We start from the raw sequence: 21,825 nt of genomic DNA on the forward strand, positions 1-21,825 counted from the left end.
TATTGTATGTATATGTGTGTATACTGTAACCTGCATCTCGACGTAATCACCAGAAAACACAAGGGTGGGGAATGTTACAGTCATCATGACTTGCATTTTATTGTGATTCCTATAGAAGGCAGGTTATACAGGGAAGGAATGAGTTAACAGCAATAGTTAACGAGGAGCCGGTTGCATCAGTTTCACAGCTGCAGGAATTCAGTGTAATTAAGCAAAGGCCCATAAAAGAAGGAGGGTGGCTGCAGCAAAGTGTGGGGGATGAAGGAGTCGTGTGAGGAAGGTGCTATTGTGTTTGTTTATGATCCTGTGTATCCAGAGAACTTTATCCGTGTATGGCAAGTAAAGCTTCTCCTTAACAAAGCTGTGGCAGTCTATCTGGTGTCTTATTGCTTCAACCAACTGGGTTACAGGGCTACTTATGCTTCCAACAGATATATGCTTGGTTTTGGCAACCGCTTTGGTGTGCTTGTGCTTGGTTGCCTTAGATTGTTCAGGCTTGGTTGCCTGAGCTGTCACTGGCTGTTCCGCCATCATATATTTTCGAGGGGGTTCAGTACACGGCCACGGATGGGGCAGAATGTACAGACCCAACAGGCTCAGTACACGGCCATGGATGGGGCAGAATGCACTGGCTCAGATGGCTAAGTATACGCTCGCGGATGGGGGAGAATATACAGTTCCAAACAGCCTTAGTACACGGCCACGGATGGGGCAGAATGTACAATTTCAAACAGACTTGGTACACGGCCACGGATGGGGCACAATGTACAGTTCCAAACAGGCTTAGTACATGGCCACGGATGGGGCAGAATGTACAGTTCCAAACAGCTTCAGTAGTCAGCCTCAGTCAGCAGTTTGAGTTGAGAGACCTGTGTTCTACTCTGCAGCACACACACAGAAACTGACAAAAAAGGCCTTGAAAAGAATCCTCTGTTATTGTACTCTGCAGCGCACACACAGAAACTGACAAAAAAGGCCTTGAAAAGAATCCTTTACTGTTGTAAGGGTTAAACAGAAAGGGCGGGAAAAGGGGGAACGAATAAAATGGCGCCCGCTAAAAGAGCGGGAAAATAAGCCAATCAGAAAAGCGTAGGGACGAGGAAGAAGCAATGGCGGTCACTGAAGAACACCAGTGAGCTGAAACAGGGCCGACCGAAAACACTGCTGCAGCAGAGCGGCGTCAAAATAAGCTCTACAGCCATAGGGCTGAAGGACGCAATCGCAGCTTTAAGGGCCAGCTGTGAAAATCACTGCCGAGGAGGCAGAACGGCCTGCGAAATCCCTACAGTCGTTGAGACAGTCGCAGCTAGCGGGGGGGAGGGAATCGGCAAAGAAAGCTGCAAAACGGGAAGGAGCCGCAGCCACAGGCTCCTGAGGTCAGTCGTGACGAGATTTAAAATGCCGCGGAATGAGCCGGGAAGGGAGGGAGACGGAGCAGCCCAACTAAATAAAGGGCCACTGGAAAGGCAAAAAGAGCCGCAGCCGCAGACCAAGGGAGCTGCCGCGATAGTAGGCGACAAACTATAAAATACACGAGACAGCGGAGGCGCAGAGCAGGAAGCTGCAGCCGCAAGCTCCTGGATTAAGGCTGCATCCGGCGCCTGAGGAAGGGAGAGCCGCAGCCGCGGTCTCCCAGTAAGTCGCCGTTCAGGCAGGGACTGAGGAAACAAGGGCGAAGAGCAACCCCCCAAAGAAATTCCCCAGGACAATAAAAAACAAAGACAGAAAAAGAACAATCAGTCCCACACACACTAAATTAAATAACAGAGGGAAGGAAATGACCAGGAATACACACACAAATCTCTATACCCTGTCACACAGATACACAAAACTTATCTATGCTATCTTATACTCCAACTTGCACGGACGAAAGGCAAGAATGAACTGGAGAGTGGGAGGGGCCTGATGCCCCTAGTCTTGACTTCAAAACATTCTTGCCTTTGGACGATAGGTGGAGCTATGTTACCCGCTTGATGGCAGTCCTCCTGTGGAAAAAGGAAGGTCTTCAGTAGGCACCAAAAAGATAAGAGTTGGTGCCTGTCTAATATTTAAGGGGAGGGAATTCCAAAAGGTAGGTGCCACCACACTAAAGGTTCCTATGTTGTGCAGAACAGACCTCCTGATAAGATGGTATCTGCAGGAGGCCCTCACCTGCAGAGTGTAGTGATCTGCTGGGTATATAAGGGGCAAGATGGTATTTCAGGCATCCTGGTCCCAAGCTATATAGGATATTATATACCAAAACTAGAATCTGGAACTTAGCCTGGTAGCTAATAGGTAGCCAGTGCAATTCTTTCAGCAGCAGGGTGACATGTTGGTGATACCCTGTCCCAGTGAGCAGTCGCACCGCCGTATTTTGCATGAGCTGCAGCTTCTGGGCCGACCTCAAGGGCAGCCCACATAGAGCACATTGCAGTCTTCCAGCCTGGAGGTTACCAGTGCATGGTCAACAGTGGTCAGGCTATCCCAGTCCAGAAATGGCCGCAGCTGTCTTACCAGCAGAAGCTGGTAAAAGACGCTCTAGCCACTGAAGTCACCTGGGCCTCTAGTGACAAAGATGAATCCAGGAGCACCCCCAGACCATGGACCTGCTCTTTCAGAGCAAGTACGACGCCATCCAAAGCAGGCAACTAACCAATTATCTGCTCAGGAACCATCAACCCATAGTGTCTCCGTCTTGCTAGGATTCAGACTCAGTTAATTGGCCCTCATCCAGCCCACCACCAAGTCCAGGCAGAGGTCCAGGGCTTGCACGGCCTCTCCCAATTCAGATGTTACAGAGAAACAGAGCTGGGTATCATCAGCATACTGCTGACATCTCACCCCAAATCTCCTGATGACCGCTCCCAAGGGCTTCATATAGAAAACAGCATAGGGAACAAGATTGTACCCTGTGTCACCCCACAGCACAACTGCCAGGGGGCTGAAAGACAATCACCTAACGCTATTCTCTAAAAACGACCTTGGAGATAGGATTGGAACCACTATAAAACAGTTCCTCCAATACCCATCTCACCAAGTAGGCCCAGAAGGATACCATGTTCAATGGTATCAAAGCTGCTGAGAGATCAAGTAAGAATAACAGGGTCACACTCCCCATGTCCTTCTCCCAATAAAGGTCATCCATCTGGGCGACCAAGGCCGATTCAGTGCCATAACCAGGCCTGAACCCAGATTGGAATGGGTCAAGATAATCTGTTTCATCCAAGAGTACTTGCAATTGCTGCACCACAACCCTCTCAATCCCCTTTCCTAAAAAGCAGGTAATTGCAACAGGGCGGTAGTTTTCGCAAACCAATGGGTCCAAGGCAGGCTTTTTCAGGAGTGGTCAGATCACCGCCTCTTTCAGGGCAGCTGGAATCATTCCCCCCCACAATGATGCTTTGACCACACCCTGGATCCACTCAGTCAAACTTCCTTGCCAAGCTTTAATAAGCCAAGAAGGGCATGGGTTGAGAGGACACGTTGCTGGCTGCATTGTTGCAAGCAACTTGTCCATGTCATCAGGCTGCATCCACTGAAACCGATCCCAAGAAGTTGCAGCAGATGTTGCACTGGACACCTCACTGGGGACTACAGTAGATGTGGATGGGCCATCAAAATTGCTACGGAGGTGAGCAACTCCCTCAAAGTGCCTTGCAAACAATTCACAGTGGGCCTCTGAAGGGTCTAAAACTCCATTTTCTGGAGTTGATGTCAACAGACCCCTGACAATAGGGGAAAGCTCCACTGGACGACTTCTTGGGGATGAGATGGTGGCAGAGAAGTGTGCCTTCTTAACCACCCTCACTGCCACACAGTAGGCAAGGTTATGATATTTTACTCATGCCCGATCAGCCTCACAGCACATCTTTCACCACTTGTGCTCTAGCCATTTTCCAGCCTGTTTCATTGCCCTTAGCTCACTAGTGTACCAAGATGCAAACCGGGCTCCACAATGCTGGAGAGGGCACTCGGGGGCAACTGTATCAAGAACCCGATGCATCTCACTGTTCCACACCATGACAAGGGCTTCAACAGGGTCACCTGCTCTATCTACTGGGAACTCCCCCAGGGCATTCAGGATTCCTATGGATTCCATTAGTCTCTGGGGACTGACCATCTTAATCTGTCCATCACCCCTGCAGGGAAGGATCGGAGCCATACGTCTAAACTTCACCAGGAAGTGGTCTGACCATGACAATGGGGTGACATCCACCACCACCCATCTCCAGACCACCACTTCCTCCATCTGGAGCAAAAACCAAGTCAAGGGTGTGCCCTGCTCTACGGGTCGGGCTGGTGACAACTTGAGACAGCCACATGGTCATCATGGAGGCCATGAAGTCCCAAGCCAGAACACTAGAGGCAGCCTCAGCATGGACATTGAAATCACCCAGGACTATCGTTCTGGGCTCCTCCAACATCACAGCTGAGACAGCCTCTACCAGCTCAGTCAGACAAGTTGCTGGGCAGTAGGGTGGATGGTACATCAGCAGCAACCCTAGTTTACAAGCCCTCACAGCCAGCTCCAAGAGAGTGTAGTTTCCTGGTGACAAAGATGGAAGTTCTGTAGACCACAGCAACTCCTTCCCCCCCATCCTTGCAGCCTGTGCTGGTCTTACACCAAATATCCAGGTGGGCAAAACTGGGTCAGATCAACTCTTCCTAGCTCACCCACCCAGGTCTTGGTAATGCACACCAAATCAGCATCTTCACCCACAATCAAGTCATGGATGAGTGTGGTCTTATTATGTACCGACCTGGCGTTAAACAATAACACACGTTAAACAATAACACACACAGGCCAGTGGGCACAGCAGATGAGCAGATAAGAGGAGTGGGAGCCAGGAACAACACGTAGATAGCCTTGCCCTCGTCTTTTATGGTAGTTCACTACCTCCCCATGGCTATACCTCCCTCTACCCATGATCACTGGAATTGGAGTGGTATCACCCACTCCCTCCTTGCTAAGACTCCTCCTAAACACCTGATATGGACCCAACAAGAGCCCACCAACAAACCCTATCTGAACCACTTATCCCAGTAGGCCTCTGAGAGAATTGGGAACAGTCAGATGCACTCAATATTTTCACACAGGGCACATCTAGTCACCCGTCTCACACCCAGGGATGCCAGTTGCAGACTCTCACTCTGAAGGCATCTGGCAACTTTCTCCTGTCATTCAGTTCACTGTACAGGCTCTCACCCTGCATAGGAACTACACATGTGCCATACGCCTCCCCACTACCAATCTCCTCTAGATTGGTCTAAAAAGAATGGAAGGGGTAGCACCCTCACAACTCCCTAAGGGGCTCCCCAAGGGATGACCCCCAAGAGCAGCTGGGCTTTTATGCCCCCTGACCCAGCCAGAAGCTGATGTAAGAGGCTGCAAGATTAACTGCAGCCTCTCTCTGGAGTTAGGGTCAGACAGGGTGTCCCAGTCCTTGCAGCACTTACGAGGGACTTCAGCTGTCTCAGGAGACAGCAACCAAGAGGAGCAAGCAAGCAAGCACCCAGATGCTCAGGTACTCACTCCCAGGGCAGGTCTTCTCCAGTTGCCCGGTGCTGCAGCTGTTTTAGTGCATATGTATAGGGTTAGGGAAGGAAGGATACATATTGGGAACCATGTCCAGGCAACTGAAAACCCTATGCGGACTTTTAAGAAGTCTTAATTATTATAAAAAAATTACTGAATAGTTTGGATATGTTGCTGCTAAGAACTAAGAACAGCCTGCTGGATCAGGCCAGTGGCCCATCTAGTCCAGGATCCTGCTGCCACAGTGGCCAACCAGATGCCCAAGGGAAGCCTGTTTGAACCAACTAGATATCTGAATCAACATGAATGCTTACTAGCATCCTATACCTTGTATCCCACTGGATCTCCATATGTAGTAAGCATGTACAGCTCATTGTTTCTGTGTTCAACATGGTAAATGACTCCTTCAGTTCGTTGTTGCACAAGAACAGGAGATTTGAAAGGGTGGTGACAATCAACCAACCACACTTCAGAGGAAGTCTTGCTGTTACTATTTATAGTCAAAAAGCGCTTGTCTTTTGTGCAGTAGAGATCCACAAAATATCTGCAAGGAAACAATAATTAACTAATGCAACATGGTATCTACTTGTGGAGATATCCAAGATATTTGGACAGCAGAAGTTTATGAAAAGAGGGAATATTATCTGCAGTCAGTTAACACTAGCATGAGAGTAGGTACATAGTCTGATTCAGTAAAGCAAGCTTCCTATTTGTCCAAGGTGGGCTGCATTGTCTGGCAAGAGCAATTTCTCCCTCCCCCAGCAGTCTGTCCCACCCACTTTTTGCTGAGGCTCCACCCACCACTGACTTCAGGACTGTCCACAGTTGGCATGCAGCCCTTGACAGATTAGCCTCAGAGGAATGTAGCTTTTAGCTAGAGATGCCCAGGATTAAGCCTGGGACCTTCTGCATACAAAACATGTGTTCTAATACTGAACTATGGCCGCTTCCCTGCCATGATTACACATCATCCCCAGAGATTCCAATTGCGTGGTGTCCAAACAACTCACTTATTAATCATAGCCCTTACTTCACTCATTGGCTAAAAACACTGGGAGCAGCCAGGCTCACTCATTTCACAGAAATTGCTTAGAAGGCTACCATTTTGATGCATAACTTTCTTCCTAGGAGGGCTAGAGACTTATTTTTTAAAAAAATAAGGCTCAGAGTCTGGGATCCCTTCCTGAGGGCACCAGTGAATGTCTTAATAGGCACCATGGTGCTGGGTTGGTGACCCCCTGCATTATATCATGGTACAATATGCTACAGAATTTAGGTTCCATATTTATTTTACACCTTATTGGAAAGACAAGAGATTGTCAGGCACATATAATGAAAGATAAAGGTTCAAAATGAAAATGTTAGAATGAGAGATCTCTCAAAGATTTATTCTGCTCTCTTCCCAAAGATTTAAAGATCAGTGTCCGAGTCATATCCATTTTGATTTCTCAAGAGTGAGGGGGAAGGAACGAAATCTTGATTTTTCCGAAGCAACTTCAGCCCCAGACCCCAAACCAAATCAGGTAGCATCCAAAGTACTTTGGACCAAGGAAGGCTGTTTTCTGACGTGCAGAATCAGCATGCAAACTGAATCTTGTGGTTGGTGCACACCCTTAACATGAACTCAGGAATGAGTGTTGGGTCTGTGTGTTCCTCTTTCATCCCTCCCCATGCATACTGGTATAGCATTTTCATCTTGGCTAAGAAAACCACGGTAGCCTATTACATACTAAACAGATCATGCAGAGAGAAACCAGTTTAATTTATTCAGTTACCTTGCATCATGTTCTGTATAAACCAGCTCAGAATGTTTTTTGTTAAAATCAGATAAATGCACATCATGACACTGTAAGTTCTTTTGGATGGTATAGAACAGAATCTCATTTGTAGCCCATTCTGGAAGGGAAAAATAAAGTCAAATAAGTGTTTTTAATTATCAAAGGAACTAGAATTTCAGTTTTGGAATATGTGAAATCTATTGTGCTTAATTAAGCTAACTTGAAAATAACTGGTGAAAATGTGAATAAAAAGGCCCTGATACATATATTATTAATTAATTAATTAATGTATGCCCTGCCCTTCCCAGTAGGAGCCCAGGGCCGCAAACAAAAACACTAAAACACTCTAAGACATCATAAAAACAGACATTAAAATATATTAAAACAAAACATCTATAAAAGCATATTTTTAAAAAAGCTTAAAAAACATCTTAAACAGCAATTCCAACATGGATGCAGACTAGATAAGGTCTTTACATAAAAGGCTTGTTGAAAGGTCTTCAGAAGGTGCCGAAAAGATAACAGAGATGGCACCTGTCTAATATTTAAGGAAAGGGAATTCCAAAGCATAGGTGCTACTACACTTAAGTCCACTTCCTATGTTGTGTGGAATGGACCTCCTGATAAAATGGTATTTGCAGGAGGCCCTCACCTGCACAGCGTAGTGATTGACTGGATATATAAGGGATACGACGATCTTTCAGGTATCCTGGTCCCAAGTTGTACAGGACTTTGTACAGGCCTTTGGATCCCAGTCATTGACTAGAAGCTTGAATTTAATGTGAAAAACAGTAAGGAACCAGTTCATATGTAGAACCTTTTCAGATTATTTATTTTCCATTCTTACAAAATCCATGCAGTTTTTCACTTTTGTTTGATTTAGGCAGTTTTTGGGGAGTAAAAAATGAGGTGCAAGTACTCCTATCTTCATAACAGTGCTGTGGGTACCCGCACAAAATGGTTGCCATGGACAGCAAAAAAAAGAGGTGACATACCCTGTACCAGTGAGGGCTGAGACACACACAAAATTAGGCATCTTTCTTCATTTTAACATTCGAGGCCCTTCATTTGTCCTAGAGTGTAGTATTTTATTACTGTGAAAATGAACATTTCTCCACAGCTAGCACAATCATTACAGCTCTGAGTGGTGTCTAGGATGTAGCTGTGAGCAGAAGCAACTCATCAACACCCTCCTGGGAACGGTGTCAAGGCCACTTATTGGGATGGTGCAGGGGTAGGACAGTGCAGCAGAGGGTGGGGCTGTTCAGGTTCATCATGGAGCCCATCTGGCTCTCCTGTCAGTGTGCCCATGCAGCGCCCACCTCCCTGCCACCCCTGCTCTATCCTGGTAAGACAGCTGCTCCTGGTTGTACCTATTGGACAGTACACACATTACTAATGATGTGACATAACTTTCCTCCCCAGCCAGGCTAATGTCCTTTTAAGAAGTTGTACTTAATTTAATTTGTGCAGACTGAACACCATACCCTGTTATGTCAATTAATGAGGACTAAAAACAGTGACAATGGCAAACAAGATAACAACTCCCCACTCGAGTAATGCTCTGCCATTTTATGGACATTTACCTCAATTTAGTTCTTTGAAAGACATGTGCTTGCCTCTCCAATGGTAGTTCTCACATCCTCTGACAAGAGTATATCCACAGCCTTTGTGACAAGTCTAAGTCTTTTAAGCTGAGACCTATCCCAGTCTGCGCCTGTGTTGGAACTGCTTTTTAATACGTCCCCCCCCCAAACAATATGCTTTTTTAAACCCCCTTTTAAAAGATGTCTTTAAAGCTTTTTAAAAAATGTTTTTAAAGTTGTTTTGTTTTAATGTATTTTAAGGTCTGTTTTTATGTTTTTAAGTGTTTTTAGTGCTTTTGTTTGCTGCCCTGGGCTCCTGCTGGGCGGAAGGGCAGGATATAAATCAAATAATAAATAAATAATCCTCTGCAGTTGCCTGGGAACAGGATATTATTCACACAACTGGCATGACCTCAGTGCAAACCCTAGCACATTTATGAGCAAATTGTGGGTTTTGTATTACATGGAAAAGCCCGTAAGTATGGCGACAAGATCACATTAATGGGAGAGAACAGGACTTGGTCCTTATCTGAAAGAATTTTCTTCTGAATGATAGTCCATCAAGTGGGTCTAGCACAGACCAGGTGTCCACAGGAAGGAATTGCAAAACAACTGCAAGAGGGCTAGATTGCCCTGCTCACATGACCCTTCCGTTCATTTCCTCCCTTGTCATCCGGACAGTTCTTTTCTCTTAGTTCCTTCAAATTGTCCTATTTTTTTGCCTCGGTCTTATTTATCTGCCTTTACTGCGTTTCCAGAACTCCCTGTATTCCCTATCCTCATGTGTGGTGAGCCTATTCCCTTCTCCTTCAGTTCCTATTCTTTGCTCCCTTCCCCTCATTCCCAGGAGGAGGCAGCTTTAGTACTTTGCTCAGGAATTTTAGCTTACCTTCCTCAGCTTCTTAAAAAAAAAAAGTCTCCATCTGCCTCCCCTCTAGTCTGTGTCTCTGCCTTCCTCCTCCTGCCTTTTCAGTTATGTTAGGGCAGGACTGACTCTTTTCTGGCTGAATCAGTGCCTGTTGACATTTGTGTTTGTGAATTCCTTTTATTTTGCGGCTGGCCTCACCATCGTCTCCTCCGCACTCTAGCAGTGTGTGGGCACGAGTTGAGTTTAGCAACAGATATAGGTCCCTCTTCAGCTAGAAGTCAGCTTGCCGGATCCCCTGGATCAATGGCCACCATCATGGGCCAGCTATCTCAGGCAGTGGCTTCAAGGTCTGCCCGCACAGTGCTACTGGTAAGTAGCTTGTTTCCCTGTTCCCACTGGCCCCTTCAGTTGCAGCAGGCACAGCCTCCCCTCCCTGAAAGGCACTTAAAAAAATCTAAGCTCAAGACAGAGCAGCTCTCCTCAGACGCGGAGGGCGCCAAGCAGAAAGCAGCTGCCTGTGTGTCTACATTTGGTGCAGCATGCACTAAGAATAAAGCACCTGCCATTTTGCCCACCAAAAAGTTAGCGCCTGCTACTTTTGGATACTCCTGTCACTGCACAGACTAGGGCTCAGGCCACCATTTCAAGCCCTCCTGCCACTGCTGTTCCAGCCACCATTTTAAATCCTATCACTACTGCTGTGTATCAGTGTGTGCCTCTCAACTGGCACTTTATGGGGAACCCTAATAAATTAGGATAGTCAATAGTGCGCAGATCTGTGCATGTCCAGCTGTATACTCACTAGGGATGGGAGAATTTCAGTTTCTAATTTTTCCAGTCTTAAATTCAGGTCTCCCCATTTCCACATCAGCTTAAGGATTTTTTTTTTAAAAAAAGTCCTCATGAAAATCCAGCAGCATTTTAGTGCAAATTTCTCCTAACTCTGTATGCAATTTTTCCTAATATACACATTTTTGCAAAGCCATTTTCTGTATTAATCCATTTTTTATGTTATTTTCACTAATATGCATTTTTGTGCAGAGTTTACCCTAGCATTTTTGTACACATTACCTGACTGGAGAATTGCATTGCAAAATTCAAAGAAGTGCAAATTTCAAAGGATGGTTTTAATTTGTGCTTTGTTTCGGAAAGCGCATTAGGTAGGTTCACCATTAAATGCAATCTGAATCAAGTTCCTCAGTCCTGCCCCAATGTAACTGAAAAGGCAGGAACAGGAAAGCTGGGGAGATAGACAGAGGTTTTTTTTTTTTTTTTTTTTAGGTAAGCTAAAACCGCTGCCTCCTAGGAAGGGGAGGGAAGAGTGCAGAGGGTAGGGACCGAGGGGAAAGGAAGAAGACTCACTACACACAAGGATAGGGATACAGGAAACTCCAGAAACACAGTAAAGGTAAATAAATAAAACCGAGGCAGAGAAATTGGAAAATCTGAAGGAGCTAAGAGAAAAAGCAACCACCTGGATGACGAGGCAGGAAATGAACTGTGGGGTCATGTGAGGGGGGCAACCTACGCCCCTCACAGTTGTTCTGCAATTCCTGCCTGTGGATGCCTCTAGACCCACTTGTTGGACTATCATCCAGGGAGAAATACGATTTTATCTGCATGAACTTACAAACAGAGATCTATTTATACAAATTACACATATACACACAATGTCTGGTGAACCTGAATATTGTGAAGATTTGATAGTCAAGTTCCTATCTTTCATCTGACATATATTACATTTTAAAGTAAAAAAGTGTATGCTAAGTGCTTACCAAAGCTAAAAACATTTGGGATAATACATTCAACTTTTGTTAACGTATTTAGTTTCACAACAATACAAGCAGACTCTTCAGAATGTGCACTTTTAATCCCGGTAGCCATATATCTGTGGTCTGGGGAAATTCGGATGCGCTGGATAAGGGAATTATGAAATGGCAGAGCTTCTGTACTAAGCAATACTTCACTGTTTCCTTCATCTGCAATACAAGAAAGAAAATACAATGCTGTGAATCTAATACAAATAACAGCTATTGCTGTTGTGTACTTTTTGTGGCATTTATACATGCAGCGTTTGGCTATTAATTAGTAATGTGTACCTATGCCTTGATCCAGCTAAAGAGAGTCATGGAAGAAGTTAGCCACAACAAGTTTATGTCACGGTTCTTAAAGGGAAATTAAAATGCAATCTTAATCTCATTTGCCTTGAGGGCAAGCACCACTGAATTAAATGGGACTTATTTCTGAGTAGACATGTTTAGTATTACACTGACAGTTACAGCAGAACAAGTAAGACTGTGCCATCTTCTCGCAAATTCCACAGCAACAAACTAGAGACAAGTTTGCAGTATCCCCTAATTTGGATGAAGTCAGTAAAGCCATTAATCAAATGAAGAATAACAAAGCTAGTGGACCTGATGGGATTCCTGCTGAAGTCTTTAAAGAAGGTGGGCCTGAACTTACACAACAACTTCATATGCTCATCGGAAAAATGTGGATGAGGGAGGAGATCCCGGAAGACTTTAGGGATGCCATAATTATCACTCTTCTTACGAAGGGTGATAGAACAGATTGTGGGAACTATTGAGGCACTTCTCTTCTTGCTACTGCAGGTAAAATCCTTGCAAGGATCCTCAAAAATCGCCTCCTAATTATCTCAGAAGATATCCTCCCTGAATCCCAAAATGATTTCCGCCCTCCCAGGGGGACACTGGACATGATCTTCACTGCACAACAGCTTCAAGAAAAATGACAGGAGCAGAATCGACTTTAATATATGGTGTTTATTGATCTGACTAAGGACTTTGATATTGTGAATCGAACTGCTCTCTGGACCATCCTTCTGAAAACTGGATGCCCTGATAAATTTGAGAATATTTTGCGACTCCTTCATGATAACATGACAGCAACAATTTTGGATAACAATAGCTTTCAGAGCGATCCATTCAGAGTCGGATCAGGTGTAAAACAGGGATGCGTCATTGCTCCAACCTTATTTGCTATCTTCATTGCTATGATTCTACACCTTATTGAGGGGAAACTTCCTACTGATGTGGAAATCATATCGAACAGATGGAAAGCTTTTTAATCTCAGTAGGCTGAAAGCAAAAAGTAAGGTAATTACAACCTCTGTCATAGAACTTCAATATGCCGATGATAATGTAGTCTCTGCACATTCAGAGAAAGATCTTCAAACTATCCTAAATGTCTTTGCAGAAGCATATGGAAAGCTTGGGCGCTTGCTTAGTATCAAAAAACCTAAAGTGCTTCATCAACAGGTGCAAACTAGTCCCTCTGTAGCACCATCAATCCAGGTTAATGGTATGACGCTGGAGAACGTTGATCACTTTTCCTATCTTGGCAGCCATCTCTCTATAAAAGCTGACCAATGCTGTAATTCAACATAGTCTGAGCTCTGCGAGTGTCACATTCTCCCAAATGAAGTGTAGAGTGTTTGAGGATCGGGATATTTGCAGGGAGACAAAAATGCTTATTTACAAAGCCATTGTACTACCAACCTTACTGTACACCTGTAAAACATGGACCATTTATAAATGCCAATCCCAACTTCTTGAAAGATTCCACCAACGCTGACTCTGGAAAATTCTGCAAATTACTTGGGAAGACAGATGGACTAATGTTAGCGTTTTGGAAGAAGCAAAGACTGCTAGTGTTGAAATAATGATCCTTCAACATTAACTTCGCTGGACAGGCCATGTTGTTCGAATGCCTGATCACCGCCTTCCAAAGCAGCTACTTAAGGATGGAAAATGGAATATTGGTGGACAGCAAAAGAGGTTTAAAGATGTTCTCAAAGCTAATCTACAAAAATGTAACATGAGCATTGAGACCTGGGAAGCTTTGGCCCATGAGCGTCCCAACTGGAGGTCGGCTATTATCAAAGGTGGTATGGAATTTGAAGAAGCGCAAGTACAGGGCGAAAGGGACAAACGAGCTAAGAGGAAGGCACATCAAGCAAATTCTCATCGCGACTAACTTCCATCTGGAAACCTATGTCCTCACTGTGGGAGGCTGTGTGGATCTAGAATTGGCCTCCACAGTCACTTACGGACCCACTGTTAAAGACCTGATCTTGGAAGACAATCTTACTTGGTCACGAGTGATCGCCAATGGACAGATGGAATGAACTGACAGTTACAACCAAACAAATAAGATTGTAGTCATATTATTTTTGCTTGAAAATGTTATCTTAATGAATATTAGTGGCAATTTTTATGCCGCCTGGATGCTAAAAATTTTATAACTAGCAAGAACATGTAAAAGCAAGCTTTCATCTCTGAATGACCTTCTGTAGAAGAAATGGTGCACTGTCCCTTGAATGGGTTAATAAAGGAGCTACTTGTGATGTAGTCAGAGACCTAACATTTAAAAGTTAGGTACATTCTGGAGATTATTATTTTTATTATGTATTAAATTTAATGGACAGTGAAAAAAGCAGATAAGAGAAAAATCAACTCATTTGGAGGAGAGCTTTGTGCATACCATGGACCGCGAAAAGGACAAATAATTGGGTGTTAGAACAAATTAAACCAGAACTGTCACTAGAAGCTAAAATGATGAAACTAAGGTTATTATACTTTGAACACATAATGAGAAGACATGATTCACTAGAAAAGACAATAATGCTGGGAAATACAGAAGGGAGTAGAAAAAGAGGAAGACCGAACAAGAGATGGATTGATTCCATAAAGGAAGCCACAGACCTGAACTTACAAGCTCTGAACAGAGTGGTTCATGACAGATGCTATTGGAGGTCACTGATTCATAGGGTCGCCATAAGTTGTAATTGACTTGAAGGCACATAACAACAAAATTAAATTTATATCTCACCCTTCCTCCCAGAAGGAGCCAAAGGGCAGCAAACAAAAACACTAAAAACATCTTAAAAACAAGATATCTTTAAAAATAAATCTTTAAAATATCTTTTTTAAAAAATCCTAAAAACAATTCCACCACAGATGCAGACTTGTATAAAGTCTCTACTTAAATGCGTTGTTGAAAGGGGAAGGTCTTTAATAGGTCCTGAAAAGACAACAGAGATATTTCTAAAAATGATTTCATTCCCAAAGCATCTTCATGTGGATAGCTATTAATACTTATACACAGAGAGCAAACATAATCTGAGCTGTAAGCTCGGTTGAGAACCGTTTTGGCTCAACCTGAGGGTTTTGCAGGGGACATAAAGTTTCATGAAACCATTGTAAGGAATCATATTGGGAATTTTTAATCTTGATTCACCTCCGTGAACCAGAGTTCGGAAAACTGAAACAGTGAAGATCCTGGGAAACAGCCTCTCTGTGACCCCTGAGCACATATCTCGAAAGCCTGAGGGTATAGACTTCCTGACTCCTACGGAAATTTGGGGAATGTCACCCAGTAAGAAACTGGTGCTCCTTTCAAACTAGGAAATGGTCTGCATAATGTTTATGATAATCTAAGCCTTTAGGAGGAGACAAGATAGCTCCTTTCAAACTAGGAAATGGTATGTATAATGGTTATGATAATCTTAACCTTTAGGGGGAAACAGAACATCAGGAATTCACAGATAGGAGATTGCAGTCATTATCTGGGAATTCATCAAGGAATGGTTTCTGGAAAAAACCAAATTCCTTGACTGATGATCCTAAATTCTTTCACTGTTCTTATTTTATCACATTCGCAGCAAAAGATCCTGCAGCACTCACAATAGAGGAACTTGCATTTCTAGTGAACTATGCTCATGAAGAAGTTCAAGGTCCATTCATAACACCAGGGCTGTGGAGTCGGAGTCGTGGAGTTGGAAGCAATTTTGGGTGGAGACGGAGTCGGTAGAAATGTACTGACTCCGACTTCAAAATAAAATTAATATTTTAATATTAATATTAATTTATTAATATTAATACATTAATGTACATTTGCCATTTATGAAGGAGTCAGAGTCGGAGTCAGACAGTAGAAAAATTAATATACATTTGCCATTTAAGAGAGTTGGACAGTAGAAAAATAAAGGAGTCGGAGTCGAAGGTTTGACATACCGACTCCACAGCCCTGCATAACACCATGCCCTCCCTCTTCTTTTTCACAGCTGCCTATGCCTGTTCATGTGGTCCTGGTGGCAACTACAATCATACTACCCATTGTTGCTTGATGCCATTTCTCCAGTGCTTCCTAATTCTGTCGTATCCAGAAGATAGAAGCTTTTCTTCCTGCTCTTGTCCTTAGTATGAGGCTTCATAAAACTGCCAGAGCAGCCAGGGAGAGTGTGAACATCACTTGTGGTAAATGGGGTGAACAAAGCATCCTCAAATTGCCAAAACTGATTTTCTAAAAGTGAAGGGAATGAAGTATCTTCCCCTTACCCCAATGCGGATTCAGACTCAGACCCTGGCCCTAACTGGGCAGCATTCAAAGCATTTCAGACTGAGGTGGCCTGTTTCTGAAGGGTAGGGGACTTTGGACTGATGCGGGATGCAATCAGATTGGTTGCAGCAGGATTAGGGGAAACGGGAAATTGGCAGAAACTGGGGATCTCCCTTACACAAGCAGAATAATTTTCTAGCCATGGAAGGGATTATCTGGATTCTACCCAATATTTCTGACAAAATGAGAACTTGGAAGTTGTTTAAAAACACTATATTAGAAGCTCAACTGGAGTGCATACCGCAGATCAGAAAAGGTACCGCCAGGGCCAAGAAGATGCCAGCATGGTTAACGAACAAAGTCAAGGAAGCTCTTAGAGGCAAAAAGTCTTCCTTCAGAAAATGGAAGTCTTGTCCGAATGAAGAAAATAAAAAAGAACACAAACTCTGGCAAAAGAAATGCAAGAAGACAATAAGGGATGCTAAAAAAGAATTTGAGGACCACATTGCTAAGAACATAAAAACCAACAACAAAAAATTCTATAAATACATTCAAAGCAGGAGACCATCTAGGGAGACAATTGGACCCTTGGATGAGAAGGGAGTCAAAGGTGTCCTAAAGAACGATAAGGAGATTACAGAGAAGCTAAATGAATTCTTTGCATCTGTCTTCACAGTGGAAGATATAGAGCAGATCCCTGAACCTGAACTAACATTGGCAGGAAGGGACTCTGAGGAACTAAGACAAATAGTGGTAACGAGAGAGGAAGTTCTAAGCTTAGTGGACAATATAAAAACTGACAAATCACCGGGCCCGGATGGCATCCACCCGAGAGTTCTCAAAGAACTCAAAGGTGAAATTGCTGATCTGCTAACTAAAATATGTAACTTGTCCCTCGGGTCCTCCTCCGTGCCTGAGGACTGGAAAGTGGCAAATGTAACGCCTATCTTCAAAAAGGGATCCAGAGGGGATCCCGGAAATTACAAGTTAAGTTAGCTTAACTTCTGTCCCTGGAAAACTGGTAGAAAGTATTATTAAAGCTAGATTAACTAAGCACATAGAAGAACAAGCCTTGCTGAAGCAGAGCCAGCATGGCTTCTGCAAGGGAAAGTCCTGTCTCAGTAACCTCTTAGAATTCTTTGAGAGTGTCAACAAGCATATAGATAGAGGTGATCCAGTGGACATAGTGTACTTAGACTTTCAAAAAGCGTTTGACAAGGTACCTCACCAAAGGCTTCTGAGGAAGCTTAGCAGTCATGGAATAAGAGGAGAGGTCCTCTTGTGGATAAGGAATTGGTTAAGAAGCAGAAAGCAGAGAGTAGGAATAAACGGACAATTCTCCCAATGGAGGGCTGTAGAAAGTGGAGTCCCTCAAGGATCGGTATTGGGACCTGTACTTTTCAACTTGTTCATTAATGACCTAGAATTAGGAGTGAGCAGTGAAGTGGCCAAGTTTGCTGACGACACTAAATTGTTCAGGGTTGTTAAAACAAAAAGGGATTGCGAAGAGCTCCAAAAAGACCTCTCCAAACTGAGTGAATGGGCGGAAAAATGGCAAATGCAATTCAATATAAACAAGTGTAAAATTATGCATATTGGAGCAAACAATCTTAATTTCACATATACGCTCATGGGGTCTGAACTGGCGGTGACCGACCAGGAGAGAGACCTCGGGGTTGTAGTGGACAGCACAATGAAAATGTTGACCCAGTGTGCGGAAGCTGTGAAAAAGGCAAATTCCATGCTAGCAATAATTAGGAAAGGTATTGAAAATAAAACAGCCGATATCATAATGCCGTTGTATAAATCTATGGTGCGGCCGCATTTGGAATACTGTGTGCAGTTCTGGTCGCCTCATCTCAAAAAGGATATTCTAGAGTTGGAAAGGTTCAGAAGAGGGCAACCAGAATGATCAAGGGGATGGAGCGACTCCCTTACGAGGAAAGGTTGCAGCATTTGGGGCTTTTTAGTTTAGAGAAAAGGCGGGTCAGAGGAGACATGATAGAAGTATATAAAATTATGCATGGCATTGAGAAAGTGGATAGAGAAAAGATCTTCCCCTTCTCTCATAATACTAGAACTCGCGGACATTCAAAGAAGCTGAATGTTGGAAGATTCAGGACAGACAAAAGGAAGTACTTCTTTACTCAGCGCATAGTTAAACTATGGAATTTGCTCCCACAAGATGCAGTAATGGCCACCAGCTTGGATGGCTTCAAAAGAAGATTAGACAAATTCATGGAGGACAGGGCTATCAATGGCTACTAGCCATGATGGCTGTGCTCTGCCACCCTAGTCAGAGGCAGCATGCTTCTGAAAACCAGTTGCCGGAAGCCTCAGGAGGGGAGAGTGTTCTTGCACTTGGGTCCTGCTTGTGGGCTTCCCCCAGGCACCTGGTTGGCCACTGTGAGAACAGGATGCTGGACTAGATGGGCCACTGGCCTGATCCAGCAGGCTCTTCTTATGTTCTTATGCCAAAATACAAAACTTTATCATTGAACTATCACCTAGTTTGCCTTTAAAACTAAAGTAGTTTAAATATACTGTGCTACCGTTTATGAAGCATGTCTGACACATGGTTCTTAGATATTAACGACATTCACTAATAGGCAAAGAATACACGTGGTTCAAGAATGTACCTATAGCCAACAGATATTTCTATCAAACTTTAAAAAGCAGGGAAATTGGGAAGCTATAGTGAATGCACCAGGGATGCAGGAGACCTGACCTCCTCTCTGAGATATTATACTGCCCTACAAAGTTGTCAAAATGCAAACACAATTTGGGTTGATCTTTCACAGTCCAATCCACTTCCTTTGAAGCTGGGAAGAATTTGGTAACGTGCCTTTGAGGATATGGGGAGTGGTGGCAACACCTGCAATCAGTCCAAATAACAGGAACAAGACATGTGCTGTGCTGATCTTGTTTTAGCAGGGAGGAAGCAACAATATTAAGACAGATGATATAGTTCAGATAGTCACTTTAAATATGCTTGATTTACTTTGCAATTTTAATGAAGTTTTCTATAGTAAACCACTTTCTTTTGTTTCTGTGAATATGTGAAGTACAACAACACTTTGCAAAATTTACACTAAAAAAACTCCAGCAACAATTGCGGAATAACGGCAGTGATTGTTTTGCAGAACCGTCTCCAATGTACGTGAGGAGTGTCTCAGTTTGCACAAGATAAAACAATGGGAAGTGAAATATATTCTAGCAAATTTCTAGGTGTACTCTATGTTTTTAATTGACCATGCTCGCCCTGCCTTAAGTGGAGTAGTTTAAGTATAGCAGGCTGAACACATGCATCTTGGACAGGCCAAGCTTGTTTTTTCCAACAGCTAGATTCATTAAGTAGCCATATTGGAATCAGCTAATTTTACATCAAACTGCAATTTCAGATTCAATTGTTAATGCACCCAAAATAGAACTAGAATATAACCTCCAGTTTGAAACAGAAAAGGCTGTCTTCACCATCATATGACATTGCCCACTAAAAAGGCTTTAAAATTTAATAAAAATAAATCTGACACAGATTTCTAAGATGAATAATAAGAGAAATATAATTTTCTAAGTATATTCTCTGTAGAAACAGTAGTAACATAGGAAAGAAGCCAAGTAAGAAGAACACCAACAAACATACAAAAATGTAATTCTCCATCTTTAGATATGCAGTCCTGATTGCAAGTGTTGCTACCACTCACCATATGCCTAGAGCCACATACTACCAAATTCTTCCAAGCTACACAGGATTGGAGTGTGAAAGGCCAACCCAAACTGTCTTTGCATTTTGACAAATTTGTAGCTCTCCAGAGTACTAGGGGGCTGAATTGACTCTACAATTGAATTCAGGATAGTTGGGAGTGATTGCATTGCCAGCTTGGAGTCATATACCTTTCCCAGGCTATGGCTAGAGCCTTGGTTAAAGTGATAAAAACCCCAGAAACCCTTCAGCATCAGCTACCAAGGGTAGACCGGAACAATTGGTCCTCTACCCTGCAGGATCTCAAATAGCCACAAGTTAAAACTGAATCAGGCAATGATCTCTCCAAGATGATGGAGCAACCAGTAGCTCCCCTACTCACATATCATTTCCCCCTAACAGTATAGAAGATGAAGTCTAGCTGCCATATGTATTGCCCCAAACACCATTTGAGACACTCTTGTGGTAGTCATGGAGACCATGAACTCCCAAGACACTCAAGACAAGGAAGCCCTGAAATAGATAGTGAAGTCTTGCAAGATCAAAAGCCTTTGAGTCCTCACCACAGCTTCTGGCAGCTCAGGTAGAGAGACTGAGAGTGATGTGGATGGTACACAGATTGACTCCATAAAGGACCTGAACTTACAAGATCTGAACAGGGTGGTTCATGACAGATGCTGGAGATCACTGATTCATAGGGTCGCCATAAGTCGTAGTCGACTTGAAGGCACATAACAACATTTCCATGTGCAAATTTTAACAAAGATATAATTGGCAGAGCTCATGTTAAAACAATCTTGTGTAACAACAAAAGAGATTCATACCTACTTCTCCCAGCTTTGAACGAAATATGCAGCCATTGTCTTCAAAGTAAGCATACTCTCCAAACCTAATCTGTTTAAAATCAAAACAGACATAGATCCAATACAAAATATGCAGAATTAGGTCATCACCTCTCATTAGGAGTCCAAATGTTTTTCTGAAGCTCCTTTATATCTGAGCTCTCTTGATGGTTATGAAATACATGAAGAATAAAAAATAATCAGCATCAGATAAGATCATACTAATAAGGTTCATTAATGTAATAAACACAAAGACACTAAGATTATAAAGCACTAATGACCCACAGAAACAGTCAGAGGTTGATTTATCCCCATTTATTTGGCCATAGGCAGAGCCATCTTATCCCCCAATCCAGGCTGCTGGGAACAGGGGGAATTGGATGTGGTGGCTTCCCTCTGTCTCTGCTGCCACAATGGCCTTGCTGTGCCTGCAGATAGGGCAGGCAGTTGACAGGCTACCATCAGCAGCATTCCTGCGGTCAGTAACCTGTGTAAGGCCCCAAAACAGGGCAGGGAGGGAGTGGAGCCAGTGGACCCTAAGATGGTTCAGCAGCCAGAGAGACACACATTCAGAACCTTTCTGTTGTGCCTGGAACTGTACAGCAAAAATTAGATAACACTGCCCTCCACTTTCCAGCCTTGCCAGGCTTCAGATGTGGTGGCGGCTCTGCTGCTCCATTCAGTCCTGCTGGCCCCCAAACGACATTTACAGCTGGTCCCAGTCAGTCAGCAGCATCTTAATTAATAGACTTTTCTTCTTCCCCATCTTAACAGCATTATTCAGGCCGACTGTTTGCAATGTATTTGGCAAACATGCTGTGATCCTAGACGCTCTTACAGACATACATATTTTGATTAGTCAGTATTTGATTAGTCAGTTTTTTCCACCTTCTGGAACAAACCCAGCTTCTCATTCAACTGCTACCAACTTCACAACTGTGAAGTTGTGTTCCATCTATTCCTGTCATGATCTCATCCGAGTACTCTGATTTGAACCAAGAGGGGGAGGAGATGACAACATGGAGCAAAGTGAACCCTCCCCCCTCTGGATGTCTCTGGATGTGTCTGCATCTGCTGATGAGATAGGAATCCACCTGTCTCTCACCCACAGCAGAGGCTGTTAGAGACTGTGGAGGCTGTTTCCCCCACCAGAGGAGGAGGAGGAGGGTC

At 43.6% G+C, this 21,825-nt stretch overlaps 1 protein-coding gene across 1 annotated transcript in view; it reads right to left on the bottom strand.

The window, feature by feature from the left end:
• Positions 1-21,825, bottom strand: part of PREPL (prolyl endopeptidase like) — a 67,814-nt gene that overhangs the window by 32,973 nt on the left and 13,016 nt on the right. Inside the window, exons 4-7 of the mRNA XM_061625414.1 lie at positions 20,638-20,707; positions 11,526-11,729; positions 7,294-7,414; positions 5,846-6,062 (exon numbers count right to left, since the gene is read on the bottom strand). Coding sequence (XP_061481398.1) covers positions 5,846-6,062; positions 7,294-7,414; positions 11,526-11,729; positions 20,638-20,707 — 612 coding nt within the window. The remainder of the gene's footprint in view (positions 1-5,845; positions 6,063-7,293; positions 7,415-11,525; positions 11,730-20,637; positions 20,708-21,825) is intronic.

This window comes from Rhineura floridana, chromosome 4, assembly GCF_030035675.1.
Source record: "Rhineura floridana isolate rRhiFlo1 chromosome 4, rRhiFlo1.hap2, whole genome shotgun sequence".
In the NCBI taxonomy this organism is placed as follows: Eukaryota; Metazoa; Chordata; class Lepidosauria; order Squamata; family Rhineuridae; genus Rhineura; species Rhineura floridana.